At 38.1% G+C, this 17712-nt stretch overlaps 2 protein-coding genes across 2 annotated transcripts; both read left to right on the forward strand.

Moving 5' to 3' along the window:
* Positions 1–6530: 6530 nt before the first annotated feature.
* Positions 6531–7457, forward strand: LOC142426674 (olfactory receptor 4N5-like). Its single transcript, XM_075532257.1, has one exon. It carries the CDS (start codon positions 6531–6533, stop codon positions 7455–7457), a length of 927 nt encoding a protein of 308 aa, XP_075388372.1.
* A 6486-nt stretch (positions 7458–13943) lies between these two features.
* LOC142425966 (olfactory receptor 4K2-like) lies at positions 13944–14921 on the forward strand. The gene has a single exon (XM_075531436.1). The coding sequence runs from the start codon at positions 13962–13964 to the stop codon at positions 14919–14921; it is 960 nt and encodes a 319-aa protein (XP_075387551.1). The 5' UTR covers positions 13944–13961.
* Positions 14922–17712: the final 2791 nt, after the last annotated feature.

Genomic DNA, 17712 nt, shown 5'->3' on the forward strand with positions numbered 1-17712 from the left:
GTACAGGTGGAAGGAAGAAAAATCCAGAATAGGTTAAGCTAAGTGCTCTGGAGACTAAAGAGAATTGATGGTCTTACTGAAGGACAGCCTATGATTCTATCATTCACAAATACAGATAGTCAAAGAAAAGGTTGTAAAACCAAGAAAAACTTTGTTCAAAAACCACCGACTACCTTGCACTACTTTCCATGAAGATTTCACTGAAACCTCAATATTTTTTTCCCATTAATCACCGAGTGGGGCAAAAGTTAACTTGCTTAGCCTCTAATTGACAACTTGGAGGTGGAGTCTACATAGGCTTTATAGAAGGGAAGCCTGACGCTCCACGTTGAGAAACCAGCCACTGTAAAGATCTATGGAGCGCGGTTCTGTCCTGGATTCATGGAATGTTCTGGATTCATGGATTCCCTAGAAGTTAGGATTGACTTCGTGGTAACTGTTGACTAATTCATTCATTATTATTAATAACTCAGATTTGTGCAAAGGACATTGTTCTTCAAAGATATTGGCAAATACTTTTTGGTATGTGTCTATTTAATACAGCTATCTTTTAATGCATAAGTATTTTCAGGTTCTTTGGTTTTACCATATTAGTATGAGTTACTTATAACCGTCACCTCACTTAATCCTCATCTGAAACTTGTCAGATTGAAAGAGTAGACACATATTTTATTTGACAGAAGAGAAGTCCGGCTTGTTACAATGACATGGCTTTCCAAAGTCATACTGTGAATTGCTGAGCCAAGGGGTTGGAGAAAGATTAAACAATTCTAAAACCAAGGCACATTCTACATGGCCTGAAATATCCTTTTTTCCTAATCAAGGAATTTTCTGGGTGATGTTGTGCACGCGGAATGCTTTTTACACTCCACACTGGGTCAGTAGCAATTGAATATCAGGGAAGTATTTGATTATATTCTTCAGCCTGACTCACATTTTTCACAATATAGAAAACAAGTTATTCTATACCTAAATGACATGCACATTTATGTCAGTGTGATGACAAACAGTGCTGTCCTAATTTTGGAAAATTTGCTAATAAATTTATTTCATTAAAGCACTATTAATAAAATTTAGTTGAACAAATACATCATCAATTTTTTTCAGGGGGGGCTCACTCACTTACCTGCATAAATAAGAGCTGAAGGAAGGGGAAGAATTAATGGACGTTTCATATCTGGTGTGTTTCAAGCAGGATATTATTCAAAATTATTACTGAGGAGTGAGTTACTCTTTTTGTTCTGAGTTACACTTGGATTCTGTGCACAAAATATTAATAAGTGGAGATGTTACGAAGGAGGCACATTTCTCAGTCTTACTGGTAAAGGAAACCAAATGAAGCTTTTGGTTTTTAGATGCAAAGGCAAGACAGGAGTGGGCTAGAATGGAATAGCAATGCACATAGACATTAAGAGGGGAAAACATTACAAATGAAAGAAAATAGAGGACTTAGAGAGAGAAAGATGAAAAAAATTACAATTTTGAAAAATGGCTGTGGGAAGAGAAAACGTAGCAACATGTTAACAGGGAAAATGAGCCACCATCAAACTTTTTAATGTCAATTAAGCAAGGAAGGTGTTTGGTGAATGAAAAGGGTGAGAAAGAAAGAGAGGTAACATACAGAAGGACTCATGGATAAGTATTGCAAACAAAGAGCTGTTCTAACCACAACCTGGATGCGAGGCATGTAGAACGATGGTGTGGGGGTTTGTGTTTCCACACTAAGAGTGAAGGTGGAAGCATGTCTCCTACTCCGTACTCCCTATCATTGTCAGAATCAGATGACTCTGACCCACAACTAACAACGTGTTGTCAGCAAGTGGATTCGACTCCCAGCCACCCTGTAGGACAGAGTGGAATTGCCTCACAATTTCCAAGGCTGTACATCTTTATGAAGGCAGACTGACTTATATTTCTCCTCTGGAGAGTTGGTGGGCTCCTTAGCAGCTGAGCTCTAGACAGCTGTGTCACCAGGGCACCTCTCTCACTGCCATCAGTCAGTGCTGACTCATAGGAACCCCTGTGGGTTTCCACAGCTGTAGCTGTTTATGGGAGTAAAAAGCCCAATCTTTCTCCCAAGAAGTTTCTGGTGGTTTTGAACTGCCAACCATGCTGATCACAGCCTAATGTACCACCAGGGCTCCTAGTTAGCAGAACTTGAAAGAAAGATTAGAGATAGGAAGGGTAAGTAAAAAAAATATTAAAGAAAATTATAGGAGAGTTTATTAAGCAAAAGCATCACCATGTGAAGGTATTTTTCCCCACATATTGCAAATCGAGGTCTGTACACTTCTGAAGGTAGTATGTCCATTTTTTTTTCTCTTGTAGAATTTGTACTTCTCAATATATGCCACATAAAAAAGTCACTGTGGCAGCTTTACAAGACTAAAAGTGTGATATTTTAAATGTTTTTGGAGTTTGGGGGCCCAAAAGAAATCTGAAGGGGCAAGATCAGGGCTGCCCGGTGACCGGGGAGGTTCCCAATGAAATTCTTGTGGAACACACCTTTCCCGCTCTCACAATGATGTCATGATGGGGAGCAGTGCAGTAGGGGGACATCCTTGGAACAATTGTCCGGATCTTTTTCTGAATCGTGCAGCTTTCAGTTGTGTTAAGACTTTGTCCTGATAAGTCCCTGTATCCTTCAAGATCAGGACTATTTTACTGGAACTGCCCTCCCCGCCCCTGCCCCGGGCCCCCGCAGACCAAACAGGGCTGCCCTAACCTTCCAGAGCTGCTCTTGCTGCCTTCAATTAACCTGGCAGCAAATCCCTGTGGAAGACACTGTTTGGATTGGAATTTTTGGAACGAATCCTCCTGAAACGAAGAGTAACGTATTGTTGTGAAAATGTATCTACAGACGGATCACAGAAACCCGATAAACATGTTTTATTTGGAATGTACTCATTTGTATTAACTGAAAACTCAATAGCAATACTTTTTGACTGCGCATAATGATTGGGGTGGTGATTTCTGTTTTAACCTCTACCCATTGATTGAAAGGAAAGCCCCCCTCCCCCTGTTCTGGCAATAATTGTATCTTATTAAATTGTATTTAGTTCTTACCTTATTTTAACTTCTTTCCACAAATTTGACGCAAGTAGCTATTTTCCTCCTCATCTGTCCCTTTTAGATGCCCGTAATTGCTGACTTTTTTTTTTTTTTTGGGCAGCAAACAACTCACACAGTTTCGGGGTTGTGTGATGGAGTAAAAAAATAGATCTAAACCTACAAAATAGCTAAGTTTCAAGCATAATACTTCTTAATAAAGTCAAAGATCTGGATACTTGGAGTTACATGGCAAGAAGGTAAGATTTCAAGATGTAGGAACCTAGAGTCCTCAAGTGCAGAGCCAGTCATCAGAAGTACATGGTTTAATACAAATAAGAGTGCTGAACTGAAATTAGCATTTTTGTTTCTTTTTTTACCCAGAACATTGTTCACTTGATCACCCTTTGTCCTTACTCTCTGGTTTTGTATGTGCAAACAAACATGCTGATTGTGTTCACGTGTGTGCTGATGTATTATATCATTTTGATAAATTCCACTTTTACCTTCTGGCACCCATTGGATTCATTGACTGTTCAGCTTTAACTACCTCCTAGTTCACTGTCATTTGGTATAATTTGGTTCAGAGTGAATGTGTGGGATATTCAGCTTAGAGACACATTAAAATGATCTTTTGTGCTGTCTTTCCATTCAGTTTTAGAGATTTATAAAAGCAGATAGTTCTGATGTTTCCTAAAAGATATAACCCACTATAGTACTGTGTAGAGGGACTCTGTTCTTTGGACTTTTCTATGACTGTCCTCCTCCTTCCGTTCCTCATCCCTGTCTCTTTCTGTCTTTCTCTCTAGGGACCACATCACTATCACGTTCTGCCAAAGATTTTCCCTTCTTTCTGCACCTATGTTCCATAGCACTGACTTTAAACATGTGTGACTCAATCACGGGTCACTTTTGAACATATTACATTGTTGTCTTTTGCTATCGATCAGACATTTTCCCATAAAAATGTATCCCATTGTAAAACATTTTTAATCACACCCCCCAAACAAAACAAACAAACATCTGGAGCAAAGCTCTGCTGGGTGAGGTTTTGTAGTATTCCTGCTAGGCGGGCATCCAGCAACTCAGTTTTGGGGAAGTGCAGCCAGTGGTGTATCCTGGGAAGGTTCTCTCTGGTCACAGTAAATTTTTTCGTGAAAGCAGTTTCATTTGAACCTCTTTTTTTGTGATGGCTGACTTAAGAGAACAGCCTGCAGCCGTGAGATTTTGTTTCCTGCTTGGGAAAAATGACATTGAAACTGTGGTGATGCTGAATACAGCTTACAAGGACATTGCTATGGAAAAAACTCAAGTGTATGAGTACTTTTCTCATTTCCAAAAGGGGAAAATGCTGATTGATGACAAACCTCATTCTGGACGTCCGTCAACTTCCCGAATGGATGAAAATACCATCTTGTAATACATTTGGAGTTTGTTCAACCAGGTCAGGCTGCTAATCCTCTTTCTTTTTAGAGGTTCTGAAAAGGTAGTATAAGAGCACGCTACCCAAAAGGCCTGATTTGTGGCAGACAAGGGTCTGGCATTGCCACTGTGACAGTGCATCTTCTCATGCAGCCATCTCAATGCACCAATATTTGACAAAAAAAAATTACCCTGCACGCCTCTCTTGTACCACATACCTTATTCACCTGATTTTACTCTGCAACTTGTTTTTGTTTCCATGAATGAAGAGGGACATGAAAGAACTGTGATTTGACAGCATAGAAGAGGTGAAAAAACAATGAGGGTGGTGCTGTAAGCCACCCAAACAAATGAGTTTGAAAAATGTTTTCAAGAATAAACTTGCAGATTTCACACATGTATTAAGTGCAATGGAGAGTAATTAGAAGGTGATAAGGTTGTTTTATTAAAAAAATTAAATACATAACTTTGAAAATAATTCCATATTTTGATACCTCCTTGTACTTATTTATAAATTGTATATATACCAAATATAGCAATATGTCATTTATATTATAAATATTTTCAAATACAATTTTATAAGTTTAGAATACAGTGTGGTAGGCATATTTATATGCATGCATATAAATAGTGCTAACTAGTGCTATATATAAATGAGGCCCAGGTGATGCAGTGGGTGAAGCCCTCCACTGCCAACCAAAATGTCAGTGGTTCAAACCCACAGGTTGCTCCCCAGGAGAAAGACAAGGCAGCCTGCTTCAGTAAAGACTTACAATTTTGGAAATCTTACAGAGCAATTCCACTCTGTCCGGTACAGAGGGTTGCTGTGAGTCAGATGAACTTGATAGCAGTTAGGTTTTGGTGATATATTATTAATTAATTTGACATCTTATTGGATAATCATGTACACCTTCTGAAATGAGTACAGTCCACTAAAAAGACTGGCATACTGGCCTCTGAAACGGAATTTTTTCCACAATAGTTTGGACAGGGTTGGACTTCTAATCCCAGCAAAGGAGTAATTTTGGACTAGTTATCTCATTTTTAATGTTTTGAATATGCAACCAAAAGATGCATCAATTGATTTAAAGCTGTGAGAAATAATTTCTTAAACAATTTAATCTGAGTTGTATATACCTTACATTATTCTATCATTTGCAAACCAGATAAAAATTTCCTTTGCTTTGACATAAGGATTTAAACTGCAAGATATTTATAACAATTTTTAACACTTTCATTTCAAAAATATGTGAGTTAAGATCATTTCACAAGAAGTATTTTATACTGTCAATTTTTTATTGTAGCATATTATTTGTTGACATATTATTTGATGACTCCCCAATAAGTGTAATACTGGGGTCAGAAATGTGGCTTGGGAGTATACATATTTCAGACTGAGGGTATTAATTAGGCTGCATAAACAGTATATGAAGTGGCCACAAAAGTGATATTCAACCAAGGATTCAACTAGGGGACTAGTTTTAAGTTTAGTGAAAGGCAGAATTATTATGTGGAAACCTGATGATCAGTTTGGGGTTACAGTATATAAGATCACCAGACTAGAGGCAGGGCACTAGGCATATAAATAAAATCATACAGAGAGTAAGGAGAGAGCTAACAGGGGGAACAGGGTTTTCCACAGGGACCAAAGGAATATAGTTTTAGGCTTGTGTGATTAAGAAAAAATAGGTCTATCTCCCCCACCCAAATAGATAAGCCTCAAACATATTTCCCAAATAAAGTCAAAGATCTTGATGCTTGAAGTTATGCTGCATCTGAATGAGGACTGGGCTCAAGAAGGTAGGAATTCCAGGGTGCAGGAACCTAGACTCCTGAAGTGAAGAACAGCTCCATAGAAGTACATGGCTGAATGGAAGTAAGAGTGTTGATTTGAGATTAGGGGTTTTGTGTGTTTGTTTTAATCAAAATGAATAAAGGGTAGGGGAGTTTGCCAATAGTCTATGTTACTCTTGGCTTAAGTAACGAGTGTTAAATGTTTTGTTTGTTTGTTTTTGCTGAAGAAGCGCTCCTTGCTTCTTTATGCACCCCAGGCCAAGAAGATGGAGATAAGAAATACCACTGTAATGACAGAATTCATCCTTCTCGGTCTTACTCAGTCTCGAGACCTTCAACTCCTAATCTTTGTGCTAGTGTTAGTTTTCTACCTCATCGTCCTTCCTGGAAATTTCCTCATCATCCTCACCATTGTGTCAGATCCTGGTCTCTCAGCTCCCCTCTACTTCTTCCTGGGCAAATTGGCTTTCCTGGATGCGTCCTATTCGTTCATTGTGGCTCCCAGGATGCTGATGGATTTCTTTTCTGAGAGGAAGGTGATTTCCTATCCAGGATGCATCACTCAGCTCTTTTTTTTGCACTTCCTTGGAGTAGGAGAGATGTTCCTTCTTGTTTTCATGGCTTTGGATCGCTATATAGCCATATGTCGACCTCTACACTATTCAGCGATTATGAAACCGCGAGTTTGCTATGCGTTCATGGGGGCGCTGTTCCTGGGAAGCTTTGCGCATGCCTTTGTACAAGTGGCACTTATCCTCCACTTGCCTTTCTGTGGCTCCAACCAGCTGGATAACTTCTTCTGCGATGCCCCGCAAGTCGTGCAGCTGGCCTGCACAGACACTCTCTTAGTGGAGGTCCTGATCGTCTCCAATAACGGCTTGCTCATCCTCCTGTGTTTTCTCGGCCTTCTGGCCTCCTACGCCGTCATCCTCTTCCATTTAAAAGGGTGCTCGTCTGCAGGGAAGCGCAAGGCCATGTCCACGTGCACCACTCACATCATCATCGTGTTTCTCATGTTCGGACCTGCCATTTTCATCTACACTCGCCCCTTCAGAACTTTCTCTGCTGACAAAGTGGTTTCTCTTTTCCACACAGTGATTTTCCCTCTGTTGAATCCGGTGATTTATACTCTTCGGAACCAGGAAGTGAAAGCTTCCATGAAAAGATTATTGAATCAGCACATGACAAGTTGAAAGGGGGAAAATGTAGATAAGACTAAAAAATTCATATGAAACCAATGAGTGAATTTGAACTTGAGTATGATAGTGATAGTTCCCTGTCGGGTCATTTTATTTGTGACAGATAGCAGAGACCTTCCTAATTATTTTGAAAAGATAATTCTATATGGGGGATTAAGTACTTACATAAAGATTAAAAAGCCCAGAAGAGCAGCCAATAGGCTGGGATTCCAGAGTTGGCTCCCAGAACAATACAGAAGATCTAGAAGGACAGTATAGAAGACCTACCTAATTAGTTTTTGCCTTTCACCAACAGAAAAATGGCACCAGATTATCTCCAATGATCTATGGTCACTATACATTAATCAGATCTCCTCTAATCAGTCAGAAACCTCTCATGCTGATGCTTCTCTGAATTATGTTATTCCCAAATCAAGTTTCATATGACAGCACATATAGTAGGCAGAACCCCCAAACATATCTAGATACCAAAGTCCAATAGTAGTTATTTTTTTACATTTTGAAATTAATCTCAAATTTAAATATTTATTATTATAAACCACGTGCATACTAAAAATAATCAGACTACAGAAAAAGTGGTCTAGATCCTCAAATGCCTTATTTCCCATCCAAATTTTTCACCTATCACTTTGCTTGCTATTTTGCTGAAAGATATGTTAGCAGACAATTTCTTCAGGTCTCTTAAAAACCTTTATCCTGCATGTCTGACCCTGTGACCGAGATGATGTTGCCCAATATTGATCCCACAAATGTCAACTTGTCCACCTGTGCACCAAATTCCATCTGCTGTTTTCTGTGCAAGGCCATTATGCTGGCAATTCTTCTCTTTCCTTTTTGCATCAACTTTCCTTTTCTTATTACACATTTACCTTCAGCATATAATCCAAAACAAAACCATTTTCCTTTTTTCTTCCTCAATATATCACCTCAGTGTCCCTTTTATTTACTGCAATGTATCTAAAAGCCTTTATATTTTTACTGTGCCTCTTCGACCCAGTCAGTCACTCCAATAAAACTTCTACCACAATTACCATTGTCTTTGCTCTTATTGGTCCTCACTCAGATTTCACTGTTTTTGACTTATGAGCAATATTTAATATTGTCTATCACTCCCTCTTGTTTGAACCACAGCCTTCTCAGGACTCCTTCTTCATCTTCCAGAAATAACTTGGTGGCACCCAACAGCAGTCTCTCAATGATTGTGCTAGCTATACCAACTTCATTGGTTTTAAATGACACTTAGATGCTAACAGATGATTAAGAATTGATGATATTGAGGAAGAAGTATAAACTACATTAAAGACATTAGAACAAAATAGCTATAACAACAAAAACTCCAGGAATGGATGGAATATCAATGGAATGTTTTACAAGCCAAGGCAGCACTGTTTATACCCCAAAGTTTAGAAAAGAGCTATTTTGGTCATCCTACTAGAAGAATCTTGAATTTGTTTCCATTCAAAGAGAAATTACCTAAGAAAATGAGGAAATAATCCAAGAGTATCATTAATAGCACATGCAAGTGATATTTTGTTCATAATTCAAAAACAACTGTAATAGTACATTGACAAGGAGCTAATGTAAATTCCAGCCAGATTCAGAAGAATAGGGTGGACAGGAGATGTCATTGCTGATTTCAGATGGATCTTTAATGAAAGCAGAGACTAACCAGCAAGATGCCTATTTGTTTTTTTTTATTGGTCATGCAAAAGTATCAATTGTGGGAATCACAATAAACTATGGATAACATTGTGAAGAATGGAAATTCCAGAACATGCCATGGTGTTCACGAGGAACCTGTAACTAGACCAAGAGGTACTTGTTCAAAGAGAATGAGGAGCTACGTCATGCTGGAAGAAAATGTGTGCTCTGGGGCTGTACCCTGTCACCATACTTATTCAATCTGCCTGCTGAGAAGATGGATAATGTGAAGAACCTGGCAATAGGATTGGAATAAGCTTATTAACAATGGCAACATATTGATGACATAACCGTGCTTGATGAGAATGAGAAGGATTTGAAGTACTTCTTAATGAAAATCAAAGACTAAAGTTTCCAGTAGGAATTGTAACTCAATGTAAACCAAATAAAAATCCTCACAACTGGACCAATAGACAATATCATAAAAAAGAAAATATTGAAATGTCAAAACATTTCATTTTACTTGGATTCATAATCAATATTCAGTCTAGACATCAAATGGCATATTGAATTGGGTAAACCTGTGGCACAAGACTTTTTGAAAAATAGTTATGTTGGTATATAGTTAATATATCATACAATTCAGTTGTTCAACATATTATGAAGGGTTGTGCATTCTTCACCACAATGAACCTTGAACATTTTTTTCCTTCTTGTACCCATTGCTATTGGCTCCCCACTTCACCCTACCTCCCCTTCTGTGCCACCAGGTGCCATTTATCTTGTTGTTGTTCTCATATATCCACCCATCCTGACATCCCTGTACAGAATAACATACAAAACAAAGAGAAAAACAAACAAGGCCCCACAACAATGGCCAAATAAAAAATAGAAAACCTCAATGCATAAGAAAGTAAGAAATAGTTTAAAAGAATAAATTGATGTCATACGTATGTAAGAATTGATTTTCTCAACAGTATTTTAAATAGCATACCAATGAGTAAAATAATGATGCCATCGATCTCATTAGCTTATGCTCCATAGAGATGATTTATGGTGTGCTCCAACAACATAACACTGATAGCTCAAAAGTGAACCAGGGACATAGACATATATAAACCACAGACAGACGAATGGATTTTGAGATCCCAATTGTCCTTAGCCCAATATAAGAACAATTAGGTCTTGTGACATGGCCCTGATTGATACTCACTTTTATGAAGAGATCACTGAAGATATAAATGTGATAGCAAAATGTGGTTAAGAAATCAGATGGTGCTGGCTATTAGAAAAATAGCATCTGGAGTTGTACAGTCTTAACTTAAAACAAGCAGCCATCTAAGAGAGGAGTCTGCTAAGTCTACACTGAAGACCTTTGTAAAGAGTTAAAAGAGCAAAGATGTCCCTTTGATGATAAGATGTGCTTGTCCCAAGCCATGGTATCTTCAGTCATCTATGTGTGTGAAAGTTGGACAATGATGCATTTGGATCATGGTGTTGGCAAAAAACATTGAAAGAACTGTGGGCCTCTCGAGGAACAAAGATATGGTGAAAGAAGCACAGCCAAAGTGCTCCTTAGAAGGGATACTTTGGGCATGTTATCAAGAGAGACCAGTCCCTGGTAAAGAGAGGGACATGTCTTGGCTAGCCCCTGATAAAGATAGCATGCTTGGCAAAGAGGAGAGTTAGCAAAAAAAGAGGGAAACTCTTGACAGGATAGATTGACACGATGGCTACAAACATAAACACAGACATAACAGTTATGAGGTTGGCCTAGAACCAGACGATGCTTCACTCCGTGGCACACGGGGTTGCTATAAGATGGAACTGACTCGGCAGCACTAATGACAACAACACATGATGACAGTCATGACCCATAAACTCTGGGGTCTGGGACCCAGGACTTATGTCTTAGCTTCCCTTTCACCTCTTAATCTCACCTCTAGCATAACATATTCTACACTAGTGGTCTTCCCGACATGTTATCTCTGTTCATTATAATTCCATCCTTACAGGCTTTTGACCAAAGGTGTAGCATCTTAATATAAGGGGCATATTTTCTGTCATAGTCTATATCTAATTCATTTAAAGATATCTGGGTTAGGTCTGCTGTTGCTGCGCTATTGTTGGGTGTAGTTAACTTTGTTCTGACTCATGGAAACCCTAGGATGGTACTCATACAGCAGGCTGAACCCCTGTCGGATCCTGAGAAATCATCACAGTCACTGCTGTGTTTGAGCCCATTGCTGCAGGCACGGTGTCAACCCATCTCCTCGAAGGTCTTCCTGCTTTTCATTGACTCTCTGTTAGATAAAATATGACGTGGTTCTCCCGGAACTAGGCCCTCCTGATAATATGTATAGGATAGAGAGGTGACGTCTGACCATTCTCATGTTAAGGTATATTCATATTGTGCTTCCAAGATAGATTTCTTTTTTCATTTTAATGATCCCGTGTTATGTTTAATGTTTTTACTGACACTCTAGGCTTCTCTAGTCTTCCTCATTCCTTGTCTACCTTTCACAGGCCTACGAGGGAGGTGAAAAAAGCAGGCCTTGAGCCAAGCCACCCTAGTTCTCAAAGTTGCGTCTTTGCCCTTTAACACATTAAGGAGGTTTATGCAGCAGATTTGATCAAAGCACTACGTCATTTGATCTATTGACTGCTGTTTCCATGAGCATTGATTGTGAACCCAAGCTCTGTCTCCCATACAGCTTTTTACTTTTCTGCTGGGTTCGATACGCCATTGCAATGGCCACACAGATCTCACACATAATACGGATAACTACAGGGTTGAGTAGGGGAGTTAACAGGTTGCAATTCATATGAGAAATGCTCATGATGCACATATTTAGCAGCACTGTCTATTCTCAGTGATGCCTGCAGGCAGACCTCTCTCTGGCTTTCAACCTCTTTCCCTGCTTGGGCCATGTTACAAAACTTGTTCAGTCAACACTAAACTTTTCCAGGTTTCATCTACCTGTGGAGACTCTCATTATAGCTACGAGCTTATGTTTTTTTTAATATCCTCTAAGAAACTTTAATCCTTCTTAGAGTACACAATTTTTTTCAATAATCAAGGATTTGCTGAAGACACATTAATCTAGAGGAATAAATTCTCGACTCTGGAATTGTAAACATCATAGCATAATGATGGGGGTGTCCTCAGATTTAAAGAGTACCCATTGCTCCTCATATGCTCTTTAAATAAATTTATGTATGTTTCCACCAAGGCCAGTCCCAGTTGTGTCCTTTTCTCTCTTGAACACTGATTCACCAATGTAGTGTATCCTCACTTTAAATAGCAAAGACACATTCCACATTTCTTGTTGCAATGCTTAGTAAAGTCAATTCTAAGTTTTAATAACTCCCACTGCAAGTAGATTATTGCATGTAATCCCCAATCTCCTGAAGGTCACTGTCTTCTAGTGTCTTTTATATTAAGACAGGACATAACATATATTCAATCTTCAGGCCTCTGGATGTTCAATAAAGATCACGGTGCTTTCTATAGGCTTGTGGATCTTGAAGGACATGGTGTTGTTGATTCCTGCTGTGTAACAGGTAGGTAAAGAGGTAAAAGTGATGTTTAAAGATGTTAACAAGGAGTTATAATTGTCTTCAGAGAGCATAGAGAGATGAAATTATTAAGCATTGCTTTTGAAGTTATATCAAACAAAAAGTAAAAGAGTCATAGTAAAGCAATACTATATCTGTAACTTGAAGATATAAAGAGGGAGGTTACAAAGAGGAATCATTCTATTGAATGAAGATGAGATGGGTTCTTTTGGAGATAAAGAAGAAAGAACTCTTAATAACACAACACTTTATTCCCTTACAATGAGTTAAAAACTTACGTACGTAATAAAACAACTCCTATGGATAAACCAGGAAAATATAGTACATATTTAAAGGAATGAAGTTGAGATTTCTCAATGCATTTAATGAAACAAGGAACTGATTTGATCAATGAAATACAACAGGTTGCCTATGTTATACTAAAATTTTATAAATTGTCTTATCTTTTGTTCTTCGGAATGTACATAGCACAACGTACCTCAATTCAGCAATTTTTACGTGTACCATTTCGTCACATTGGTTACACACTTCAGGTTGTGCGACTGTTCTCACACTCCTTACAGTATTCCCTTTCCGCCCTACCCCCTTATTGGAAGGGAACACCATGAGAAGAATGAAAGGCAAACGATGTCAATGTTAACATGAGATCATAAACTTCCATTCCACTTTTGGTCTCCATTAGTTTTATGGAGTGAAGAATCAAAAATAAATTGCTAATCCCCTTTATAGGAGAGTTTAGTAGGACTTCTGAAACCATTGCATTAAATAGTAGTCGGTCAATCCAATGTTCAATCACAATCAGTTCTAACTCTTGCATTTCTTTGTATATGTGTGTGCAACAGAATGTGTGATTTCAATGATCTGTTTTATATACATGTCTTAAAAGGATTGTGATAAGAGTTGTATGAGCCCCTAATAAATCGTTTAAAAAAAGTTGAGCACACAAACAGAATGCAGCTTTCCTCTATAAATGCAGATAATGATATTTCAGTAGGTGGAAGCAAAATTCTTATTTCTTGGTGGTTGTGTCATTTACATAGGCCAATATGTTCTGATGCTGCTCGTCAAGGCTCTGTTTTCAGAAGAAATTTATGATCAAAGCTGTTAAAGTTAATTGAAAAAGAATTTTTTTCACTGAGAGCATTTTTAGACTGCAAGTATAGTGTGTAATAAATTATTCGGTGATATTATTCCTTCATAGGTATTGCAGAAGTATTACGTTCTACTAGCTCGGCCGTTTCATTTCTTTTAAGAGTAGAGAGCAGAGTCTGCAGATCAATGGAGGGCTTCAACCATTCCAGAGTGGCGGAATTTGTGTTACTGGGACTTACTGAATCCCCTGAGCTCCAGATTTTCCTCTTTGTGGTGTTTTGCATTTTCTACTTAATCACCATGTTGGGCAACTGTCTGATTTTACTCACGGTCATTTCCACCGCACACCTCCACTCCCCCATGTACTTCCTACTCAGCAACTTGTCTCTCATTGACATGTGCCTGTCCTCCTTTGCCACTCCCAAGATGATCGTGGACTTCCTTGCTCAGCGCAAGACCATCTCTTTTGAAGGCTGCATTTCACAGATCTTCTTCCTGCACCTCTTCACTGGAACTGAGATTGTGCTACTTATCTGCATGTCATTTGACAGGTATATTGCCATATGCAAGCCTCTCCATTATTCAACAATTATGAGTGAGCATGTGTGTGTTGGGCTTGTGGTGACTTCTTGGACAGTGGGCTTGTTGCACACCATAAGCCAGTTAGCTTTTACCCTCTATTTGCCCTTCTGTGGTCCCAATGTTGTAGACAGTTTTTTCTGTGACCTTCCTTTGGTAATCCACCTGGCTTGTATAGATATTTATGTTCTCGGCATCTTTATGATTTCAACCAGTGGTGTGATTGCTCTTCTGAGTTTTCTGCTTTTGCTCACCTCCTACATCATTGTTCTCGTCACCATCAAACACCACTCCTCCACAGCATCGTCTAAGGCTCTTTCGACCTGCACAGCACACTTCATAGTTGTCTCCATGTTCTTTGGGCCCTGCATTTTCATCTATGTATGGCCTTTCACCAACTTCCTGGTGGACAAAGTCCTCTCTGTTTTCTATACCATTTTTACCCCCTTTCTGAATCCACTTATCTATACTTTGAGAAACCAGGACGTGAAGGCAGCAATGAAGAAGAAACTAAGTTATCAAAATTTTAATATTGGGAAAACCGCACCACGTTACCCAGTGCAATAAAATAGCTCTCCTCTCTGATATTTACTGCCATCAATTTTGTGGATAGAGCAATAGTAAATCAAATTTAGAATGCCTTTGGGGTAAGTTAATCTAAGGTCCTGAGAAGAAAACACAGGGTTTTGATAGCTATGAAATATCTGTCCCAAAAGTTCAGTGTTTGCAAGCCTTGTGCAATTATAAATTCATTTGAACTATTATTGAAATCTGCAGGTTATTTTATTAAAGTGTACATATCATCAAATTATGAAAATAAACAGGGGTTTATGAAATGTTAACGCTATAAGAAACATGCCTAACTTTAAGATTACTTGGAAAAATCTGAGGTTCATATTTGTATTCTGTCTCCTACTCAGAAGAGTTCCACTCTGAGCTCGGGTGACTTGAGTGGGCTGTGGGTATGCTGCTAACCGCAAGGCAGCACAAAGCTGCCAGTCACTCCTCACGAGAAGGACGAGACTCTCTGCTCCCATAACGTGTCTCAGAAACCCCAAGGGCCACATCCACCGTATCCTATGGAGTCTCTGTGAGTCGCAATCGACTCAATGGCAGTGAGTGAATTTGGCTAGCTTTGTGGTGCTCTGACGGTGTCAGCTTATAGGCTTTCAAGGAATATGATAATTGAATTCCTTACAGCATTGGAACTATTTTCAAAGGCAGATTCATACTGCAGATAGATTCTTTTGGACATTTGGAGCAGTCTTGATTCAATGGGTTCATTTCTTTATGTTCTGAGTCAAACTTGAAGAAGAAAGCGCAATTAAGAAGATCTAAAATGTAACACTGTTGGCCCAGAGCAGCACAGTTTCTTAATGATTTTGAAGATTCTTATCTTACATGGTAAGTGATCTGTCAAATAATCATTCAAGTGGAAATTTCTGATATTTAAAACAGAAAATGAACTCTTCAAATCTAATTGCTTTATATCCTGGCTTACGATCATTGTTATTATGTATTCATTTAATACCATAAGTAAATATTTGAGAAACCGATTCACCAATATACTAATGGCAAGCTTTTCATTTCTAAAGCAAAATATTCCAAAATCTCCTTAGTCTTAGTATAAAATATGTCATTTTTATAATAATGTGACCTGTAGAAAAAGGTGAAACAAATTTCAGAAATATTTGACCTAATTCTCACTTTTTTATTATCCATCAACCTAAATATGTTTTTGTGTGTGCTGAAGGTGATTCTAGAGAATCATCTTAAAGTTGAGAGATGTGAATTAAACATGAATTTTTAGTAATCATTTATTTTTTGTACAGTTATAAATTATTTGGAATAATAAAACAAGAGCAACTTCTCCTGAGAAGTTGATACCTAGTCCTGAGACAGGATACCTAATAATTTCAGGAACAAAAGACCAATATAGCCATTAAGGAATGGAAAAGGTATTCATACTGCGTATATTTTAATTATTTTATTAAGGATAGAAAATTCCCCGGAATATTTTCAGTTCTTCCTCTATTCTATAAAGGCTGAAGGGAATAAAGAAAATCTGATTGACAAATGAGAGTTATTTTGCCTCCTATCTAGTTAACATTTCTAAGTTAAAATTAAAATTGTAAAATAGAGCCTGAAATACCACAATAATACCAAAATTTTCAGATTTGGCAGGAAGCCAATAGACTCTATGAAAAAAATAACAACATATTCAGATGTTTGCTTCTAAGAGAATAACAAGCCACATTAAAATTCAAATTTTAATGTGATTAAGCACTAGAATTGTAGGTACAAATTCACAAAATTCTATGCTTCTTCAACAGTGTCTCTCAGTGACTCTCAGCGGGCAACAATTCAACTTGTGCTTATCTGATCTTTGAAGGTTTTAGAACATAATATTGAATCACAGTTAGTACCGGGCGAGGTATCATTTAGTTTTTATAATGAGAAATTCCACAATAATCTGTTGTTTGAAGTGCATATGTAACTAGTTATAAGATACACCTCAATCATCTACTTTATAGACGCTTCATAGTTTTTTTCTGATGTGCATTTTGCTAAAGACCATTTCATAGTATCAACGGAGATCTCCAGTAGAATATGTTTTATATCATGAGATTATAAAACAAATATAATAACCGAAAAACCTAATGTCTGGAGGTTTCCTAGAGCTGGCTCCGGGCTGAGTCACTTTAAGTGGTGAAGAACATTCCTCTAGGAATGTCTACATATGAACTTGGCAATCCCATCTTGACGCTGTCATTTGTGCTATCCTGGGACAGGGACTTCACTCCTGGATGTTCTTCTCATCTCACCTCTAACACGAGGAAAACAAAGTAGATAGCTATGGTGTGTCACTGCTTAATGAAATGTGAAAAGAATGCTCATAAATGTCATTTCCATTCTCTCTCAGCCCTACGGACAGCCACACAAAATAAGTTTGTTTTGAAGTCATCTGCTTTTGAAGGATCACTTTACTCAGGGCCAACCACCATTATGCAACATTTGGTACCCTAGCTATAGGATGACTCTAGGAGTGTATTTGAAATGACACACTTCCGCCAAACAAGAGGAGCACGGTGCCATTTCCCATCGTGAAAATGGTGATAACAAAATTAGGCAGGTTATCTGATACTTTGAGATTCATATTATTAACAGTATAGTGATGGATGGTATCTTTTTTAATTCACTGGAATATGTGAAAAGAATTCTGGCAAATGATATTAATAGTATCGTACATTTATCTTCGAATTTTGGTCTTAACATGCTTAAGCACAAACAAGTTCCAGGTCCAATATTGGAACTCTGAAGTTAAATCAAGCACAAAAGTTTGGTTTTAAATATTTGT

The sequence above is a fragment of the Tenrec ecaudatus genome, chromosome 14 (genome assembly GCF_050624435.1).
Source record: "Tenrec ecaudatus isolate mTenEca1 chromosome 14, mTenEca1.hap1, whole genome shotgun sequence".
NCBI lineage: Eukaryota > Metazoa > Chordata > Mammalia > Afrosoricida > Tenrecidae > Tenrec > Tenrec ecaudatus.

Bases quoted from the DNA above. Each gene is read 5' to 3' on its own strand.
- LOC142426674 (XM_075532257.1), top strand. From the start codon at position 6,531: ATGGAGATAAGAAATACCACTGTAATGACAGAATTCATCCTTCTCGGT.
- LOC142425966 (XM_075531436.1), top strand. From the start codon at position 13,962: ATGGAGGGCTTCAACCATTCCAGAGTGGCGGAATTTGTGTTACTGGGA.